This window comes from Pteronotus mesoamericanus, unplaced genomic scaffold, assembly GCF_021234165.1.
Source record: "Pteronotus mesoamericanus isolate MK-2021 breed Mesoamerican mustached bat unplaced genomic scaffold, CSHL_Meso_final contig_20, whole genome shotgun sequence".
Classification (NCBI taxonomy): Eukaryota; Metazoa; Chordata; class Mammalia; order Chiroptera; family Mormoopidae; genus Pteronotus; species Pteronotus mesoamericanus.
In genome coordinates, this window is record NW_026555085.1 from 771182 (window position 1) to 791413 (window position 20232).

The 20232-nt window shown below is 37.6% G+C and overlaps 1 protein-coding gene across 2 annotated transcripts; it reads left to right on the forward strand.

Annotated features, from left to right (window-relative positions):
- Nucleotides 1-4068: 4068 nt before the first annotated feature.
- Nucleotides 4069-6785, forward strand: LOC129067274 (trimethylguanosine synthase-like). 2 transcript variants are annotated; one of them, XM_054569001.1, is made up of 2 exons: nt 4069-6274; nt 6507-6585. In XM_054569001.1, the coding sequence occupies exons 1-2, from the start codon at nt 4134-4136 to the stop codon at nt 6583-6585; spliced, it is 2220 nt and encodes a 739-aa protein (XP_054424976.1). In that variant the 5' UTR covers nt 4069-4133. The 2 variants fall into 2 exon arrangements, with proteins under 2 accessions (XP_054424976.1, XP_054424975.1); XM_054569000.1 differs by having other exon boundaries at nt 4069-6785.
- The last annotated feature ends 13447 nt before the right edge of the window (nt 6786-20232 follow it).

Below are 20232 nucleotides of genomic sequence, written 5' to 3' on the forward strand. Positions count from 1 at the left end.
TGGAATAGTCTGAGAAGGACGAGGTTAGCTCTTCCTTAAATGTATTGTAAAATTCTCCTGTGAAACCATCCAATCCAGGGCTTTTGTGTGCTGGGTGTTTTTTGATTACTGCTTCAATTTCCTGAGCTATTATCAGTCTGTTCTGTCTGCATCTTCTTCATTCAGTGTTGGAAGATTATACTCTTCTAAAATGTGTCCATTTCATCAAGGTTTTCAACTTTCTTGGCATATAATTGTTCGTAGCAGTTTCTGACAATCCTTTGTATTTCTGTGGTATCAGTTGTTATTTCTCCTCTTTCATTTCTCATATTATTTATTTGGGTCCTCTCCCTTTTTTTCTTGATGAGTCTGCTTAAAGCCCTGTCAATTTTATTTATCTTTTCAAAAAACCAGCTCCTGGATTGGTTGATCCTTTGAATTGTTCTTTTCATCTCTATGTCATTCAGTTCTGCTCTGATCTTGATTATTTCCTTCCTTCTACTTGCTCGGATTTATTTGTTGTTGTTTCTCCAGTTCTTGAAGCTGGAAGCTTAGGTCATTTATTTGAAATGTTTCTATCTTTTTTAGGTAGGCCTGTGTTGCTATGAACTTCCCTCTCAGGACTGCCTCTGATCTGTCCCATACATTTTGGACTGTTGTGTGTTCATTTTCATTTTTTTTCAGAAACTTTTTGATTTCTTCTCTTATCTCATTATTGATCCATTCATTGTTTAATAACATGCTATTCAGTCTCCATGAGTTTGAAAGTTTTTGAATTTTTTCCTCGAGATTGGTTTCCAGTTCCAAGCCTTTGTTGTCCAAGAAAATGCTTGTTATGATTTCGATTTTCCTTAATTTGTTGAGGCTTGTTTTTTGTACTATCATGTGGTCTATCCTTGAAAATGTTCCATGTGTATTTGAAAAGAATGGGTGTTTTGCTTCTTTGGTATAAAAGGTTCTATGTGTATCAGTTAAGTCCATTTGATCTAATGCATTGTTCAGTTCCACAGTACCTTTTTTTATGTTTTGTTTGGAAGATTTATCCATTTTTTATAGTGGGGTGTTAAAATCGCCTATCAGTGTGCTGCGCTCTATATCTTTCTGAAGTCCTCCAAGATTTTCCTTACATGTTTGGGTACTCATGTGTTGGGTGCATATATGTCTTTATGTCTTCTTGACTGATTCTTTATTTGAGTATTACATAGTGCCCTTCTGGGTCTCTTTATGGCCTTTGTTTTGAAATATATTTTGTCTAAGTTTTGCTACTCCACCTTTTTGTTTTACTGTCCATTTGCTTAGAATTTTTTTTTTCATCGGTTTTCTTTCTGTCTGCGTAGGTCCTTTGTACTAAGGTGTGTCTCTTGTCAGCAGTATATGTGTGGGTCATGTTTTCTTATCCATGCAGCTATCTTGTCGTTTGATTGGGGCATTTAATCCATTTACATTTCAAGTTATTATTGATAGCTACTTATTCATTTTTCCCCCTCTGTACCTGTGTTCCTCTCTTTCTCACTATTTTTCCTCATCCACCTAAGGCAGTCTGTTTAGCATATCTTTCAGTGCTCATTTGGTGGAGGTGTATTCTTTTAGCTTTCTTTTGCCCAAGGAACTCCTTATTTCACCTTGCATTTTAATTGAGAGCTTTGCTGGGTAGAGCAGTCTTGGTTCCAAGACTTTGCTTTTCATGACTTGGAATATTTCTTGCCATTCCCTTTTGGCTTGTAGTATCTCTGTTGCAAAGTCAGCTGCTAGCCCTATCGGGGCTCCCTTTTATGTTACTACCTGTTTCTCCCTTGCTGCCTTTAGGATTCTCTCTTTGCCTTTGATATTTGCCATTTTAATGAGGATGTGTCTTTGGAGTGGGCTTCATTGGGTTCCTCTTGAATGGGACCCTCTGTGCTTCCAGGACTTGTGTAACTTTTTCTACCCTCCAATTAGGGAAGTTTTCCATCATTACTTTTTCAAACAGGTTCTCTATCCCTTGCTCCTCTTCTCCTCTGTCTGGTATCCCTATTATATGGATATTATTACATTTCAGGTTGTCCTGCATTTCCCTCATCGCCCCTTCATTCTTTTTTAGTCTTTTTTCATTTTCTTGCTCTTTCTGGGAGCTTTTTTCTACCTTGTCCTCCAGCTCACTGATTTGATCCTCTGCTTCAGTTAGCCTGCTTTTGATTTCTTCTACTGTGTTCAATTCAATTCAGAAATATTCTTCTTTTCCTCTTGCCTCTTATTGATAATTTCTATGTCCTTTTCATGCTGATAGATTTTGCTATAAGTTCCTCATAGTTTCCCTGTAGTCTTTGGTGATTGTCTTTGAGCTCACTGAGCTCATTGAGCTTCTTTCTTTTTTAAGAGTCTGTTAAAGGTTTGCTTTAATACAAACTGTTAATACATACACACAAAGTATAAAGCCCTAAGAAACTTAACTCTCTACATTATAGCACACAGGTGGTAATTCAACATCCAGAGTCATCAGAATGCTTGAGGGAGACTGCAATGGATTGGATTCCCATGGTGGATAGGGCATCTTCAGAGGCAAAGCAGGCCTGAAGTGTAACTCATTGAGCTTCTTTAGAACCATTGTTCTGAATCCCATATCTGATAATTTACTTGCCTCTATTTCATCTAGTACTCTCTGAGGATTCCTCCTTTCCTTTCAATTGGGGAAGTGTTTTTTTATCTTCCCATTATTTGTGAGACTCTTCTTTTTGCTTCTCTTTCTTAAATTGATCTGTCTTGACTTCGTGATTTTGTGGCATGATGGCATGAACTTCTATGGTAGGAGACTGCTGGGTTTTTTTTCTTTCTTTCTGGATCTGCCTCTGATGATGTCAGCTGTTGAACCTGTGACCTTAGGCAGTCTTTTAGAGACTTCCAGGAATCTAGAGGGGGTGGAGTCAGCACCGCATTCCTGCTTGCTACTCCCTCAGTTCTCTCCCCAAAGCCTCTGTCATCAGACTCTCCTCAAGCATCCCTAGACCACTTGGCACCCCCTTTGGCCAGGGGCCTAATATCTGTGACTGCCATTCTGTACTCAGCATGGCTTGCGCACCACCACTGGGGCAGGGCCTCATGAGGGCGGGACTATTGCATCCTCTCATCTGCTGCCACTCAGGAGAGTGGTCTGCCTGGGCAAGATAGCAGCTGACGAATGGGGAATGAGTCAGCACCAGGACCATGCCAGCTACTCTCTCAGTTCTTTCCCCAAAGCCTCCCTCCCTAGTCTCTCCTCTGGCATCTCCAGCCCTTTCTGCCCATCCCACCCTTGCCATAGACCAGGGTAAGTGGCTTCCAATACAAATTTATGTGTTGGCCCTTTCAACAGCTCTTTGCATCGCCAGCCACCCATCTCTGGTAGAAAACAACTGTGCGGCTTTTTGCAACTGGCTGTTATCTGTGTAATTTTTGAGCTCTGCTGATTTCTACTGGAGATCCCTGCCTATGGTTCAGACCCCACTCTTCTCAGGGGATCCAATTGGCCACTTAAATATCCCTCTGGTTCTTCCAGCCATGGGTGCCCAGCCCACCTTCTCAAGTCTCTATTGCACTCCTTACCAGTTAGGTTGTGCTAAAGCCATTTCCTCTACCCGTCTGAGGTTTTAAGGCTCCTCTCTGGCTATTGTTCAATTGTTTTCCCGGTGTTTTCTCCACAACTTACTTGTAATTCCAGATTGGTCTTGGGAGGAGGTCAGTGTGACTTCCATTCACTCCTCCGCCATCTTGAAGTCTCTACTTCCATATTTTTTACTCTCTGTTGTGTTCTATTCTTCTGTTTAGTCCTGCCCCTCTATATTTTTCAGAATTTTTATGGATCTCCATATATGTTTATTTTGTCAATCTTAGCATTATTTTTACCAACTTTCCCCCATAACCTCAGTGTCGTTAGAATCCGATGAATGGAAATGACATATTTTCACTATGATGTCATTTCTATACAAAAAATGAAGGATGAATTTCCAAAGTCTTCTTTTAGATACTTTACTTTTTGAGAACATATTATGACATAGATTGAGGGGTAGAGAAATAATTCAAAAAGCCAAGCTGCCCGGGGCAGATACCTAACTCCTCGCACCTCGGGCACGCCGGCGAGTCCTCCTTTCGGTCTCCAGTAACCCAGTCCGTTTAGCTCCAAGCTTCCTCCTCTGAGTAAAATGTGCTGCGAGAAGTGGAGCCGCGTGGCCGAAATGTTTCTCTTCATTGAAGACCTACAGGAGGATAATAAGATCCTTTGCCTTTGCTCTAGGGCATTTGTGGAGGATCGAAAATTATGCAGTTTGGGATTAAAAGGCTACTATGTTAAAGCAAATGGCAACAATGCAGGAGACCAAACTACAGAAGAGGAAGAAGGTGGTAATTCCCACAGTACTAAAGAATCATGTGATAGCAAAAGCATAGACCTAGATGAAAGTGAACTTGATTCTGAAGCTGAGCTCATGAGAAGTATGGGACTGCCACTTCAGTTTGGTGGAATGTCAGCACATAAGAATTTTGAAGTGTCTATGAATACTAGAAATAAAGTTAAAATAAAAAAGAAAAAGAAAAAACATCAGAAGAAATACTTAGATGAGATTATGAAAGAATCTTGGAGACAAGACTATGAAGAAGATGACATTTTGGCTTCAGATGATCCATCTTCAGTTGAACAGTATGAGAATACCAGAACATGTAAACTTGAATCCAAAAAAGACGTTGAAACAGAAAACCTTTCTGTTGAAAATACATTATCTCCAAAGCTAGAAGTTACAGAGACATGGGAAAAGTACTGGAATGAATATGGTGGAGGACTATTATGGCAAAGCTGGCAAGAAAAACATTCAGATCAAGCACTATGTTCTGAACCTTGGAACATTACTGATACCAAGGCAGAATGGGAACAACATTATAATCAACTTTATTGGTATTATTTGGAACAATTTCAGTATTGGGAAGCTCAGGGTTGGACTTTTGATGCCTCACAAAGCTGTGATACAAATACGTGTGGGTCTAAAACAGAACTTGACAATGAGAAAGATGAAAATTGCATGAAAGCCGACTTACTTTCATTTCCATCTTTATCAATTAATAGCAAAAGCTCTAGATCAAGTGATAAAGATCATAATGAAATACTTGATGGAATTAGTAATATAAGTCTGAATTCAGGGGAAGTAGAAGAGAGCCAATTAGATTTGACCATAAGATCTGATAGACATCAGTGGCTAAGTCAAGTTAACAGCAGAAGAGAATGCCCTGCTTCTGGCCAAAGTGAACCACATGGGAAAGGAACCAAGGAAAGCAACTTGTCTGGGAATAGAAGCACAAACCAACCAGCTCAGGATTCACAGGAGTCTTCACAAGCGAACATAATCAAAGAAAGACTACATCCCAACAGTACGGACGGAGATGAGAGTGAAGAAGATCCACCGGAACAAAAGCCAAGCAAACTCAAGAGGAGCCATGAACTGGACATCGATGAAAACCCAGATTCAGACTTCGATGACAATGGTTCCCTTCTAGGATTCAAGCATGGCTCAGGACAAAAATACGGTGGAATTTCAAATTTCAGTCATAGGCGGGTCAGATATCTACAGAAGAATGTGAAGTATAAGTCAAAGTTCTTGGACATGAGAAGACAAATAAATGTGAAAAACAAACACATTTTCTTTACTGAAGACACAGAGAAAACATGTTTCAAGAAAAGTAAAGCTTTGAGTAAGGTAGAAAAATTTCTAAAATGGGTTAATGAACCAATGGATGAGGAGGCATCACAGGAGACAATTTCTCAGGACAATGTGCAAGACACTGGCACAAGCAGTGATTCAGAAGAACAAGAAATGTCTGTTACCAAAGGGGATAAGCCACTGGAGTTGAGCAATCCAGAACTCAAGGGGTGCCATGCCATATCTTCAGCTGGTAAACTTGAAACAGAAAAAAATGAAGGGGACAGCACAGTAGTAGCTATTACAGATAAAGAGGATTGTGTTGCTCAGGATATACCAGACTCTCTTCAGGTAGAAACTGAAGCTGAAATTAAAAAGAAGAAGAAGAAAAAACAGAACAAAAAGGTAACTGGTCTGCCTCCTGAGATAGCTGCTGTTCCTAAGCTGGCAAAATATTGGGCCCAGAGGTACAGACTCTTCTCACGTTTTGATGATGGGATTAAATTGGACACAGAGGGCTGGTTTTCAGTTACTCCTGAAAAGATTGCTGAACACATTGCTGGCCGGGTCAGTCAGTCCTTCAAGTGTGACATTGTAGTGGATGCGTTTTGTGGAGTTGGAGGAAATACCATTCAGTTTGCCTTAACTGGAAAGAGAGTGATTGCCATCGATATTGATCCTGTTAAGATTGATCTTGCTCGCAATAACGCAGAAGTTTATGGGATAGCAGACAAGATAGAGTTCATCTGTGGAGATTTCATGCTGCTGGCTTCTCATTTAAAGGCCGATGTTGTATTCCTCAGCCCCCCTTGGGGAGGGCCAGACTACGCCACTGCAGAGATCTTTGACATTAGGACAATGATGTCTCCTGATGGCTTTGAAATTTTCAGACTTTCCCAGAAGATTACTAATAATATTGTTTATTTTCTTCCAAGAAATGCTGATACTGACCAGGTGGCATCCTTAGCTGGGCCTGGAGGGCAAGTGGAAATAGAACAAAACTTTCTTAATAATAAATTGAAGACAATCACTGCTTATTTTGGGAACCTGATCCGAAAACCAGGCTCTGAATCGTAACTGTGAGGTCCTACATAGACGAAAAGATCATGGGTGGTCAGAACATTATTCAGATGAGACACTTGAAATTTCTTTCTGAATGCACTGATATATATTGTACCCATAGTCTTAAATCATCATATAAAATGGAAGCTTACAGAAAAGATTGATGAATATTAATAAAGTACATAATATTAACTATGTATTGGGTTGACCAAAAAATTCATTTGTTTTTTTCCATAAGATGGCTGTAGTAGCACTTAGTTGTCTTTAACTTCATTCAAAACAATTTCGTTAGATTGTATTATAACAGCTGTCATAATAGTGCGCAATTAAAAAAAACCAGCAAAATTGGTGAATTTTTGTATAGCCATTTTAATATTGAAGGTGGAAGAAAATACACAACATTTTCGGCCTATCATGCTTTATTATTTCAAGAAAGGTAAAAATTCAACTGAAATGCAAAAAGATTTGTGCAGTATATGGAGAAGGTGCTGTGACGGATTAAATGTGTCAAAAGTAGTTTGCGAAGTTTCATGCTGGAGATTATTTGCTGGATGATGCTCCACGGTAGAATAGACCAGTTCAAGGTGAGTGATCAAATTGAGACGTTAATTAAGGACAATCAATGTTATGCCACAAAGAAGATAGCCAACATACTCAAAATATCCAAATAATAAAGTTATTGGTGAAAATGAAAAAAACAATGTGTTATTTTATACAGAAAAAACAAAAAGTTTTTTTGGCCAACCCAATATATTATACATAAGGATAGTAGTAAGTGTCTGATATGGGAAAGGTAGGCTTTCTCTTATGCTTAACATCAGTCAGCAGCTCTGTGTATGTATGTGCCTATGGCTTTTTTTTTTAATTTTATATGTTTTGATTTAACATCTTTGTGTGTATGTAAAAAACAGTGTGGTTTGCTTTTTTTTAATACAGAAGGATACAAAGAAAACAAACCCAGTTAACCCCTGTTGAAATAAGTAATGTTACACCTTTAAGGGTAGAAGTAAGACAGACAGAATGGTACAAAATGAAAAGTAGAAATCTTCTTCCCTCTTCCCCTACTCCTCATTCAGCTATCTAGAGATAAGGGTATTTTAAATTCCTTTGGAAAACAGAAAGGAATTGCAATAGAATCTAATACACTTTCCCCCCTCATTAATGCACTGTTCAGTAGTCCCCCCCCCCTTTTTTTTAACCTACTGTATTTTTTACTAGTATATTCCAGAGACCTTTTCCTGTCAATATATACATACAGATCTACCTCATTCCTTTTAGTGGCTATCTTATATTTCATCCCCCGGATATACCATAATTTAACCAGTTTCCTATTTTAGGATGTTTTGCAGTCATCAGCTACCATGTGCTGTGATTAGAATGCATGTTTCCCTCCACCTCCCCAGCTCAGGTATCATCAAGCATTTTGATTTTCACCATCTTCTGTGTGATAAAAATTGTATCTTACTGTTTATGAGTGGCCTCCTTGATTATGAATGAGATTTGACAATATTTTCATATAATTTGCTATTTTTAAAATAGTTTTCACCCTTTAAACTGACTACACCTGTCCTACCAATTTTTCTTTTGGATTGTTGTTTTTCTTAGTCATATGTATGAATTCTTTGTAAATTAAATACCCCTTTATTTTTAGTAGGCATTGCAAATATGTGTTTCCAGTTTGTTATTGCCTTTTAGACTTAATTTGTGATTTTTTTTTTTGCCTCTATAAGCTTTTAATTTTTACATACTCAGATTTAGCAGTCTTTCCACTGCTCCCCGCCCCCTCTGCCCCCGTGTTTAGGTTTATGCCCTTTGGAAAGATCCTTTCCCTTCCCAGACTATAAATACATTCTTCCAAGCTTTTTCCTAGAACGTTCTTGTTTTCATGTCTTTGCTCTACTTGGAATTTGCTTTTATGTTACAAAGTTAGTGTTTTTAAAATTTCCATTACAAGAACAATATGAACTATATTTTGTAATATGGTTTGTATTTTTTCCTATTAAAATAGCAATGAAAGGAGGAAAAAAAAAAAAAGCCAAAAAGACAGAATCTTTCACTTCCAACCTCATTCCCTCTAGGTGCAGTGTATGGAAAGGTGAGGGCTCCCACATGCTAATGATGCAAGCACAGAGTGAAAACTCAATAATTTATTCAGTTTTGTGCTTTGTGTAGAATGTTGTGCTCAGTGTGGTGGGAAGTAGAAAGATGATTCGTAACACTCGTCCTCAAGTCTACATTTAAATTATTACATGAAACTTAAAATAAATAAATAAATAAATAGCAATATTTGTTCATTTAAGAGAAAGACATAAATAAGTTCCTACAGTGTCTTAGGAACTACACACATTACATGCTAGGAATATAGTGATAAATAAGACCAATGCCATCCCTGTTGGCAGGGAGTTTAGGAAGTGAGACAAACAAAAAATCAAACCAACTACAAGTTTTTTATGAGTTAGGAAGAAAACCAGCATGTGGTCAGTGAGGATTTCATAAAAGAGGTAATAGCAAGGCTGAGACCTAGAAAAAAAGAAATCCAGTGATAAAAGGACCAGGAAGAAGAGGAATACATACAGAGTCTGGAAAATTCCTGTTATATTCTAAGAATTTATAATTAGAGTTTGAACTGACAGAATATACTGATTAGAAATGGAATGAAGGAATGAAAGAAATCAAAGACGACTTCATGAGTTTCTGGTTTGTGAAAGGAGATGGATGATGGAAAGATAAGGATAGGACAAACAGGTTTGAATGAAACATCAGTTCTTATTGAGAACAAGTAGAATCCAAGGTGAGACACATCAAAGTAGGACCTTAGATATGAAGTTGGACATGAAACCTGATCTCCAAAGAGTGCATTCCCAGAACCTTACAAAGTGATCTGTTAGAACAAAGATGATATTTAAATCCAAGGGAATTGATGCAATAATCTAAGGAAAGGGTCTATGGAGAAAATAACTACCAAGGTCCTGGAGGGGTCATTGTTTAGATGTGAGGTAGAGGAGGACCCAGCCAGCAAGACTTAGCAAGGCCAGAGGAAAACAAGGGGAGTGCTATTCCTGATATTGTGAATATAGTGTGTTAACACCTGATGGCAGAGTGAGGTTGAGCCCCAGTTATCTGAGGTGGGGTTGGGGAGGAACTTCTTCCATTGTGACAGTAGGGAACAAAAGACAGCATCTGCAACTGTAAGTAGTTTTGCAGTTTGGAGATGGTTCAAGTGAGGAAAGAACATCAGTAGTGTGTGGAGATTTGGAGATGTGAAAACTTTGAAGAGGGAAGATGTGGTATTGACTGCTAAAATGAAACTGTGAGAGGAACTGAGTAAGATTGGCAGGCCATGGGGAGCACCAATCAGAGTTTTGAAACTAGGGATTTTATGTGTTTCATGAGGCTGCATAAGAACAGCCAAGGAAAAGGTGACAGTAGAGCTCATCCAGGGCAATGAGTTGCCTGAAAGTACCAAAAGGAGTGGCAGGGGAGCCAGGGACTTCTGCAGTGGGCACCCTGTATGTGCTTGGAAATCCTGATGGAATTACTTTGAAATAAAGATTTCTTATGATTTATCACCATGTCTGTATTTCTTTGAGTTAAATCTTATAAATTAAATATTGGAAATATTGTTCTTTTTAAAGGAATTACTTAATCACTGACTGCACTCCAGAAAGACTGAAAATTTTGCAATGCTACAAAAGTATATTTGTTTCTTCACTGCCCAACCCATGTTGGTGTCAGTCACTTTAATTAGTTGGTTTCCAAAGTGTGTAACAGCGCCCAAAGCTGTTTTACTTTGCTTGATTATGAATATTGGTGATGAGTCGTTTATCACTAAGATGAGCACTATCAACAATTCCCCTAGATTTGGAGCATAAATACTGCATGATTGTATCAACTTAATTATCTTTTGGATAATAAGGTATATTAGTTATGTGGAACCTTCATTTTACTTATACTGTTATTTCTTTTTTTTTATTGCATTATTAGAGGCAAATTTTAGAAATTTGAATTTAAATCAATTCTTAATCAGAAACTTATCTAAATGACTACGCTGTTCTGTTTCATTTTTAAAGATTAATTCCTAGCTTATTTAAAATTTAATACACTGTGTGTATGAAGAGTTACTCGATGTTAATTTTTCTTTATTCTCATATAGTCGTCCCCCAAAATTTCTGTGAGTCCTTTCCACAATTAGGTATTGTTTCTGTTTTGACATTAATTATATTTTTATAACAGCAGGTGCTTTACTCTAGTCATTATTTATTGTTCTGTTATTACATAGATTTTTTTTTTGCTTATCTCATAAACAAGTCTGCTTTACTTTTTAAAAAATTTTTATTGTTCAAATACATTTGTCTCCATTTTCCCACCACTACTTTCCCCAGCTCCCCCCACCCCCCACCCTCAATTCTTCTCCACTTTGGCTTTGTCCATGGGTCCTTTATACATGTTCCTTGACTTGACCCTTCTCCTTCTTTTCCCTGTTACCCTCCTCCCTCCTCCCCTTTCATTGCTGTCAAATTGTTTTTTTCTTTCAATGTTGCTGGTTATATTTTCCTTGTTTGTTTGTTTTGTTTATTAGGTTCCACTTATAGGTGAGAACATATGGTATTTGTCTTTTACCCCCTGGCTTATTTCACTTAGCGTAATGCTCACCAGTTCCATCCATGCTGTCACAAAGGGTAGAAGTTCTTTCTATCTTTCTGCTGCATAGTATTCCATGTGTAAATGTACCATAGTTTTTTGATCCACTCATTTATTGACAGGCACTTTTGTTGCTTCTAGCACTTGATTATTGTAAATTGTGCTGCTATGAACATTGGGGTTCATAGGTTCTTTTTAATTGGTGTTTCAGGATTATTAGGGTATAATCCCAGCAGTGGAATCACTGGGTCAAAAGGCAGTTCCATTTTTAGCTTTTTGTACACTATCATGTCATCTGCAAACAATGATAGTTTTACTTCCTCCTTTCCAGTTTAGTGCCTTTTTTTTCTTTCTCCTGTCTGACCGCTGTGGCTAGGACTTCCAATACTATGTTGAACAGAAGTGGTGAAAGTGGACATCCTTGTCTTGTTCCTGATATTTGTGGGAAAGCTTTTAGTTTTTACCTGTTGAGAATGTTGGCAGTAGGTTTCTTATCTATGACCATTACTGTGCTGAGGTATGCTCCATATACTTCCACTTTGCTGAATAGTTTTGCTTTTTTTTAATCACAAATGTGTGCTGGATGCTTCTTCTGTATCTGTTGATCTGATCATGTGGTTTTTGTCTTTCCTTTTGTTTATGTGATGTATTACATTTATTGATTTGTGAATATTGTACCATCCTTGAATCCTGTAATGAATCCCTGTTCACCATAGTGTATGATCTTTTTAATGTATTGCTGGATGCAGTTTGTCAATATTTTGTTGAGGATTTTAGCATCTATGTTCATCAGCAATATTGAATTGTTGTTTTCTTTCTTTGTGTGTCTTTATCTGGTTTTGGGATTACAATGATGCTGGCCTCATGAAAAGAGTTTGGGAGCCTTCCCTCTTCTTGGATATTTTGGGATCTTTTGAGAAGGTTGGGGTTACCTCTTCCATTAAATTTTTGTAAAATTCTCCTGTGAGACCATCTGGTCCAGGGCTTTTGTGTGCCAGGAGTTTTTTGATTTCTGCTTCAGTTGCACCAGCTGTCAGTCTTTTCAGACTTTCTGCTTCTTCTTGATCCAGTTTTGGAAGATTATATGTTTCTAGAAATATGTCCATTTCACTCAGGTTTCCAAATTTCTTGGCATATACTCATTCATAGCAATTTCTTACAATCCTTTGTGTTTCTGTGGCACCAATTGTAATTTCTCTTCTTTCTTTTCTGATTTTGTTTTTTTTCCTTCCTCTCTCTTTCCTTCTTGACGAGTCCAGTTAAAGGGTTGTCGATTTTTAAAATCTTTTCAGTGAACCAGCTCCTGGATTTATTGATCCTTTGAATAGTTTTCAGTCTCTATATCATTTAATTCTGCTCTCACCTTGATTATTTCTTTCCATGCACTCACTCTGGGCTTTGTTTTCTTTTGTTGTTCTTCCAGTTCTTCTAGATGTAGGGTTAGGTTGTTTATTTGAAATGTTTCTATATTTTTTAAGTACACCTATATTTCAATGAACTTCCTTCTCAGGACTGCTTTGACTATGTCCCATAGGTTTTGGACTGTTGTGTGTTCACTTTCATTAATTTCCAGAAACTTTTTGCTTTCTTTCTTGATCTCCTTATTAACACATTCATTGTTTAATAGCATGATATTGAGTCTCCATAAATTTGAATGTTTTTAAATTTTTTCCTTGATATTCATTTCTAGTTTCAAGCCCTTGTGGTCCAAGAAAATGTTTGATATGATTTCAATTTTCTTGAATTTGTTGAGGCTTGTTTTGTGTACCATCATGTGGTCTCTATCTTTGAAAATGTTTCATATGCATTTGAAAAGAATTTGTAGTTTGCTTCTTTGGGATGAAAGTTTCTATATATGTCAGTTAAGTCCATTTGATCTAATGCTTTGTTCAGTTCCACAATACACTTGTTGACATTTTGTTTGGAAGATCTATCCGTTGTTGACAAGAAAGTGTTAAAATCCCTTACTACAAATGTGTTGCTGTCTATATTTTTCATGAAGTCCTCCGAGATTTTCCTTATGTATTTGGGTGCTCCTATGTTGGGTGCCTATATGTTTACAATGTTTATATCTTCTTGATGGATTCTTCCCTTGAGTATAATGTAGTGTCCTTCTGTGTCTCTTTTTATGACCTTTGTTTTGAAGTCTAGTTTGTCTGATATAAGTATTTCTACTTTTGCTTTTTTTTTTTTTTGCTTGTCCATTTGCTTGGAATATTTTCTTCCAACACTTCACTTCCAGTGTGTAGGGCTTTTGTTCTGAGGTGGGTCTCTTGTAGGCAACACATGTATGGGTCATGTTTTCTTATCCATTCAACTACTCTGTTTTTTTATTGGAGCATTTAATCCATTTACATTTAAAGTTATTATTGATAGGTACATATTCATTGTCATTTTCCCCCTTTGTGCCTGTGTTTCTCTCTCTCTCATTCTTCATCTTCTTAAAGCAGTCTCTTTAGCATAATTCACAGTGCTGGTTTCATGTGGGTGTATTCTTTCAGCCCTCTTTTGTCTTGGAAATTCCTTATTTCATTTTCCATTTTAATTGAGAGCCTTGCTTGGTAGAGTATTCTTGGTTGCAGGCCTTTGCTTTTCATTACTTGGAATACTTCTTGCCATTTCCTTCAGGCTTGTAGTGTTTCTGTTGAGAAGTCAGCTGCTAGTCTTATCCAAGCTCCCTTTTATGTTGGTATCATTTTATTTCTTATAGTCTTTAAGATTCTCTCTTTGTTTTTAAAATTTGGCATTTGAATTATGATGTGTCTTAGTGTAGGCCTCTTTGGGTTTCTCTTGATTGGGATCCTCTGTGCTTTCTGAACATTCATGGTTTTCCCCCTCTCCAGGTTAGGCAAGTTTTCTGTCATTATTTGTTCAAACAGGTTTTCTATTTCCTGTTCCTTTTCTTCTCTTTCTGTTATTCCTACGATTCAAATGTTGTTGTCTGCTATGATGTCCTGAAGTTCCCTTAGCTATCCTCATACTTTTTTAGTCTTTTTTCATGAAGCTGCTCTACCTGGGTATTTCTTTCCACCTTGTCTTCTAGCTCACTAATTCGGGCCTCTGCTTCATCCAGCCTGCTTTTAAGTCCTTCTAATGTATTTTTTAATTCCAGATTTTGTATTCTTCATTTATTCCTGGCCCTTATTTATAGTTTCTATTTCCTTTGTCATGTCGTTGTAGTTCCCACTCAGTTCCTTGTAGTGGTCAATGAGTTCTTTGAGCATCCTTATAACCACTTTTTTTTTTTTAATTCTAATCTGATAGTTTGCTTGCCTCAATTTCATTTAACTCTTTTATGCAAGATTCTTCCATTCCTTTCAATGGAGTTTCTTTTTTGTCTCCCTATTTTATGTTACTCTTTTCTTGTTTGTTTCCACATCTCAGGATATTTGTCTTTGCCAGTTGTCTTTGTGGCATGAACTGTGGTAGGAGTCATGTGGGACTCACCAGTGCAGTCTCTTTTATCTCCTTATCTGGATGCTCTAGGGTTGCACCTTCTCCTGTTTATGTGTGCCTTCTTTTTGTACTTAGGTTTTGCCTGTTGGTGGCTCCTTTGTTGGTGGGTTCTCCCCTCAAGCAGACTTACTGGTTTTCACAACACCCACCTTGTCTTGTATGCTGTTGTACAGGTGTTGGTTAACAAAGCAGTATTACCAGACAACAAAACCTATGCCTTAAAAAGAGAACCACCCCCCCACCACATCCACAACCTCAACTGCAATTGAACTAAGAACACTAAAGATGAAGAGAGAATGCGGAAATTATAAGACATGGCAAAGGGAATATTAGATGCCTAAAGGAGGGAAAAATGTTATTGAGCAGTAAGCAGGGGGAGAATGGATAAGAGTTGGGATAGAATTGAGGCAAAGAAAGGGAAAGAACAAAATTTAAAATGTATGTAAAACACAAAAAGATGAAAATGGGGTAAGAAGAGGGAAAAAAGACAATGGGGTAAGAAGAGGGAAGAGTATACTATGAGGTTTGAAGTAAAATTGAAAAGGTATTGAACCAATGAGAGCAAAATTGCAGAAAAATCACCCACAGGGTCAATAGCAGTGAATGTTGAATGAAGGTTAATAAGATGGAATGGGAATAATAATATAGTACAAAAGCAAAAAGTGAATATGAGATGTTTTCAACTAAGAAAAATGATTTTGAGATGATTGGGGAAGCAACCTAAGATGAGTAAGGAGTAAAGCCCAGGTTGAGAGAAAGGGTTGGGAGGAAGAAAAGAAAAAGAAAAAAATGAAATAAAATCCTTACTCAGCTCATCAGGGGCAGGGTGAAGGAAAAATGGAATAAAACAATGGGAGAGTATTCTATGGTAATTAAAGTACAAAAAGTAGTGAACAAATAAGAATTCCTGTGGAGAAGTACAGCAATGACCATGGTATTTGGCCCAAATAGCTACTGTTTATAAAAGGTAGAAAATAACTAAGACTCTTATAAGAGGAGGAAAAGAATTTGATCTTACTTAAGAAAGAGTAGCACTTATGCAAGGTTAGATGGAGGAGAAATAGAGAGAGTAAGGGGTAGGAGCACAGCATAATGTGAGAGAAAATGAAGTTTACCACAACAATAATAAAGCTCAGGAAGATAGCAAAATGAATTAAGACCAGGGATGGGTGCTGTGTGGGCTTTGGAATAAGAACAATATGATTTAAAAATATATAATCTGAATAAAATGAATAAAATGTAAAAGACCAGGAGTAGTGAGTTGTTTGGAATAAGAGTGAAGGGAAAGAAGAAAAATTAAAGTGCATTAGGAAAGGGAGAAAAATAAGACAAAAAAACTAACAAGCAAGAAAAACCTAAATGAATGAAAAAAAGAAAGAGAATTTTTTAAAAATTTGTTTCTTTTTTTAATTTTTTTAATTAATTAAATTATTTTTTCAAATACATTTGTCTCTGCCAACACCCCACCACTTTATCTTGCCCCCTCCCTCCCTCCCTCAACTCTTCCCCTTTGGTTTTGTCCATTAGTCCTGGCTATATGTTCCTTGACTTTCCCCTTCCCTTCCTTTTCCCTGTTCCCCCTCCCTCCTTCCCTCTTGTCTCTGTTGATTTCTTTTCCTTTCAGTGTTGCTGGTCTTATTTTCCTTGCATCTTTGTATTGTTCATTAGGTTCCACTTATAGGTGAGATCATATGGCATTGGTCTTTTGTCCCCTGGATTATTTCGCTTAGCATAATGCTCTCCAGTTCCATCCATGCTGTCACGAAGTTTAGTAGTTCTTTTTTTCTTTCTGCTGCGTAGTATTCCATTGTGTATATTTACTATAACTTTTTGATCCAATCATCTAGTGATGGGCATTTAGCTTGCATCCAACACTTTGCTATTGGAAATTGTGCTGCTATGAACATTGGGGTGCATAGGCTCCTTTGAATTGACGTTTTGGGATTCTTAGGGTATAGTCCCAGCAGGGGAATCACTGGATCAAAGGGCAGTTCCATTTTCAGCTTTTTGAGGAAATTCCACACTGCTTTCCACAATGGCTGCACCAGTCTGCATTCCCACCAACAGTGGACTAGGGTTCCCTTTTCTCCACAGCCTCGCCAGCACCTGTTGTTTGTGGATCTGTTTATGATGGCCATTCTGACCGGTGTGAGGTGGTACCTCATGGTGGTTTTGATCTGCATTTCTCTGATGCCTAGTGATGCCGAGCATCCTTTCAAATGTCTCCGGGCCCTCTGTATCTCTTCCTTGGAAAAGCATCTGCCCAGGTCCTTTGCCCGTTTTTTGATTGGATCGTTTGTCTTCTTGGAGTGGAGTCGAGTGAGTTCTTTATATATCTTGGAGATCAAACCTCTATCTGATGTATCATTAGCGAATATATTTTCCCATATGGTTGGCGCCCTTTTCATTTTGCTGATGTTTTCTTTAGTCGTGCAGAAGCTTCTTATTTAGAAGAGGTCCGACTTGTTTATTCTTTCCTTTATGTCCCTTGCTTTAGGAGACATATCGGGGGAAAAAACTGCTGCATGGGATATCTGAGAGTTTCCTGCCAATGTTCTCTAGGACTTTTATGGTGTTGCGATTTATATTTAAGTCTTTTATCCATCTTGAGTTTATTTTTGTGTATGGTGTCAGCTGATGATCCAATTTCAATTTTTTGCATGTAGCTGTCCAGCTCTCCCAACACAATTTGTTGAAGAGGCTATTATTGCTCCATTTTATGCTTCTGTCCCCTTTGTCAAATATTAGATGCCCATATAGACCAGGGCTTATTTCTGGGCTTTCTATTCTGTTCCACTGGTCTATGGTTCTGTTCTTGTGCCAGTACCAGATTGTTTTGAGTATAGTGGCTTTGTAGTATAGTTTGATGTCCGGCATTGTGATCCCTCCTACTTTGTGTTTCTTTCTCAAAATTGCTGCGGCTATTTGGAGTCGTTTAAGGTTTCATATAAATTTTTGAAATGTCCATTCAATTTCTGTGAAATACATCATTGGTATCTTAATAGGGATTGCATTGAATCTATAAATTGCTTTGTGTAGTATGGACATTTTAATGATATTAATTTTTCCAATCCATGAGCACGGTATATGCTTCCAATTATTTGTGTCTTCCTTAATTTCTTTCTTCAAAGTTGTATAGTTTTCTGCATGCAGGTCTTTTACCTCCTTGGTTAAATTTATTCCTAGGTACTTTATTTTTTTTGTTACGATACTGAATGGTATTTTTTTTTCTGATTTCTTCTCCTTCTATTTCATTGCTGATGTACAAAAATGCCTTGATTTCCAAATATTGAATTTGTATCCTGCTGTTTTGCCAAATTCACTATTGGGTTGAGTAGTTTTTTGGTGTAGTCTACAAGGTTTTGTATGTACACTATCATGTTGTCTGCAAACAATGATAGTTTTACTTCCTCCTTTCCTATTTGGATGCCTTTTATTTCCTTTTCTTGTCTGACCGCTGTGGCTAGGACTTCCAGTACCATGTTGAAGAGAAGTGGTGAAAGCAGACATCCTTGACATATTCCCGATCTTAGTGGGAAAGCTTTTAGTTTTTGCCAGTTGAGTATGATGCTGGCTCTAGGTTTTTCATTATGGCCTTTATTACATTGAGGAATGCCCCATTTATTCCCATTTTGCTGAGTGTTTTGATCATAAATGGGTGCTGTACCTTATCGAATGCTTTTTCTGTGTCTATCGAGATGATCATGTGGTTTTTGTCTTTTCTTTTGTTTATGTGATGTATTACATTTATTGACTTGTATATGGTGAACCATCCCTGCATCCCTGGGATGAATCCCACTTAATCATGGTGGATAATCTTTTGAATGTATTGCTGGATGTGGTCTGCCAATATTTTGTTGAGGATTTTAGCATCTATCTTCCTAAGTGAAATTGGTCTGTAGTTTCCTTTCTTTGTAGGGTCTTTATCTGGTTTTGGGATCAGGGTGATGCTGGCCTCATAGAAGGAGTCTGGGAGTCTTCCCTCCTCTTGGATTTTTTGGAATAGTCTCAGAAGGACAGGGGTTAGCTCTTCCTTAAATGTTTTGTCAAATTCTCCTGTGAAACCGTCCGGCCCAGGGCTTTTGTGTGCCGGGAGTCTCTTGATTACTGCTTCAGTTTCCCCAGATGTTATCAGTCTGTTCAAGCTTTCTGTTTCTCCCTCCTTCAGTGTTGGAAGATTATACTTTTCTAGAAATGTGTGCATTTCATCAAGGTTTTCAAATTTCTTGGCATATAATTGTTCGTAGCAGTTTCTGACAATCCTTTGTATTTCTGTGGTATCAGTTGTTACTTCTCCTCTTTCATTTCTGATATTATTATTTGGGTCCTCTCCTTTTTTTCCTTGATGAGTCTGCTTAAAAGTTTGTCGATTTTATTTATCTTTTCAAAACACCAGCTCCTGGATTGGTTGATCCTTTGAATTGTTCTTTTCGTCTCTGTCATTCAGTTCGGCTCTAATCTTGATTATTTCCTTCCTTCCACTTGCTCTGGGATTTATTTGTTGTTGTTTCTCCAATTCTTGACGTTGTAGTGTTAGGTCTTTTATTTGAAATGTTTCTATCTTTTTTAGGTACGCCTGTATTGCTATGAGCTTCCCTCTCAGGACTGCCTTTGCTGTGTCCCATAGGTTTTGGACTGTTGTATGTTCATTTTCATTTGTTTCCAGAAATTTTTTGATTTCTTCTCTTATCTCATTATTGACCCATTCATTGTTTAATAGTGTACTGTTCAGTCTCCATGAGTTTGCAAGTTTTTGAAGTTTCTCTTTGAGGTTGATTTCCAGTTTCAAGCCCTTGTGGTCCGAGAAAAAGTTTGGTACTATTTCAGTTTTCCTGAATTTGCCGAGGCTTGCTTTGTGTCCTATCATGCCGTCTATCTTTGAAAAACTGCCATGAGCATTTGAAAAGTATGTGTGTTTTGCTTCTTTGGGATGTAAGGTTCCATATATGTCAGTTAAGTCCATTTGATTCAGTGCATCATTCAGCTCCACAACATCCTTATTGATGTTTTGTTTGGAAGATCTGTCCATTTTTGACAGTGGGGTATTAAAATCCCCTACTATCAGTGTGTTGCAGTCTATATCTTTTTAGAAGTCGTCCAACATTTTCCTTATATTATTGGTGGCTCCTATGTTGGGAGCATTTAAGTTTGCAATGTTTGTGTCTTCTTGATAGATTCTTCCTTTAAGTATTATAAAGTGTCCCTGTGGGTCTCTTTTTTTGGCCTTTGTTTTGAAATCTATTTTGTCTGATATAAGCATTACAACCCCTGCCTTCTTCTCTTGCCCATTGGCTTGGAATATATTTTCCATCCATTTACTTTCAATCTGTGTAGGTCTTTTGCTCTGAGGTGGGTCGCTGGTAGGCAGCATATGTGTGGGTCATGTTTTCTTATCCATTCAGCTCTCCTGTGTCTTTTGACTGGGGAATTTAGTCCATTTACATTGAGAGTTATT

Bases quoted from the DNA above. Each gene is read 5' to 3' on its own strand.
- LOC129067274 (XM_054569000.1), top strand. From the start codon at position 4,134: ATGTGCTGCGAGAAGTGGAGCCGCGTGGCCGAAATGTTTCTCTTCATT.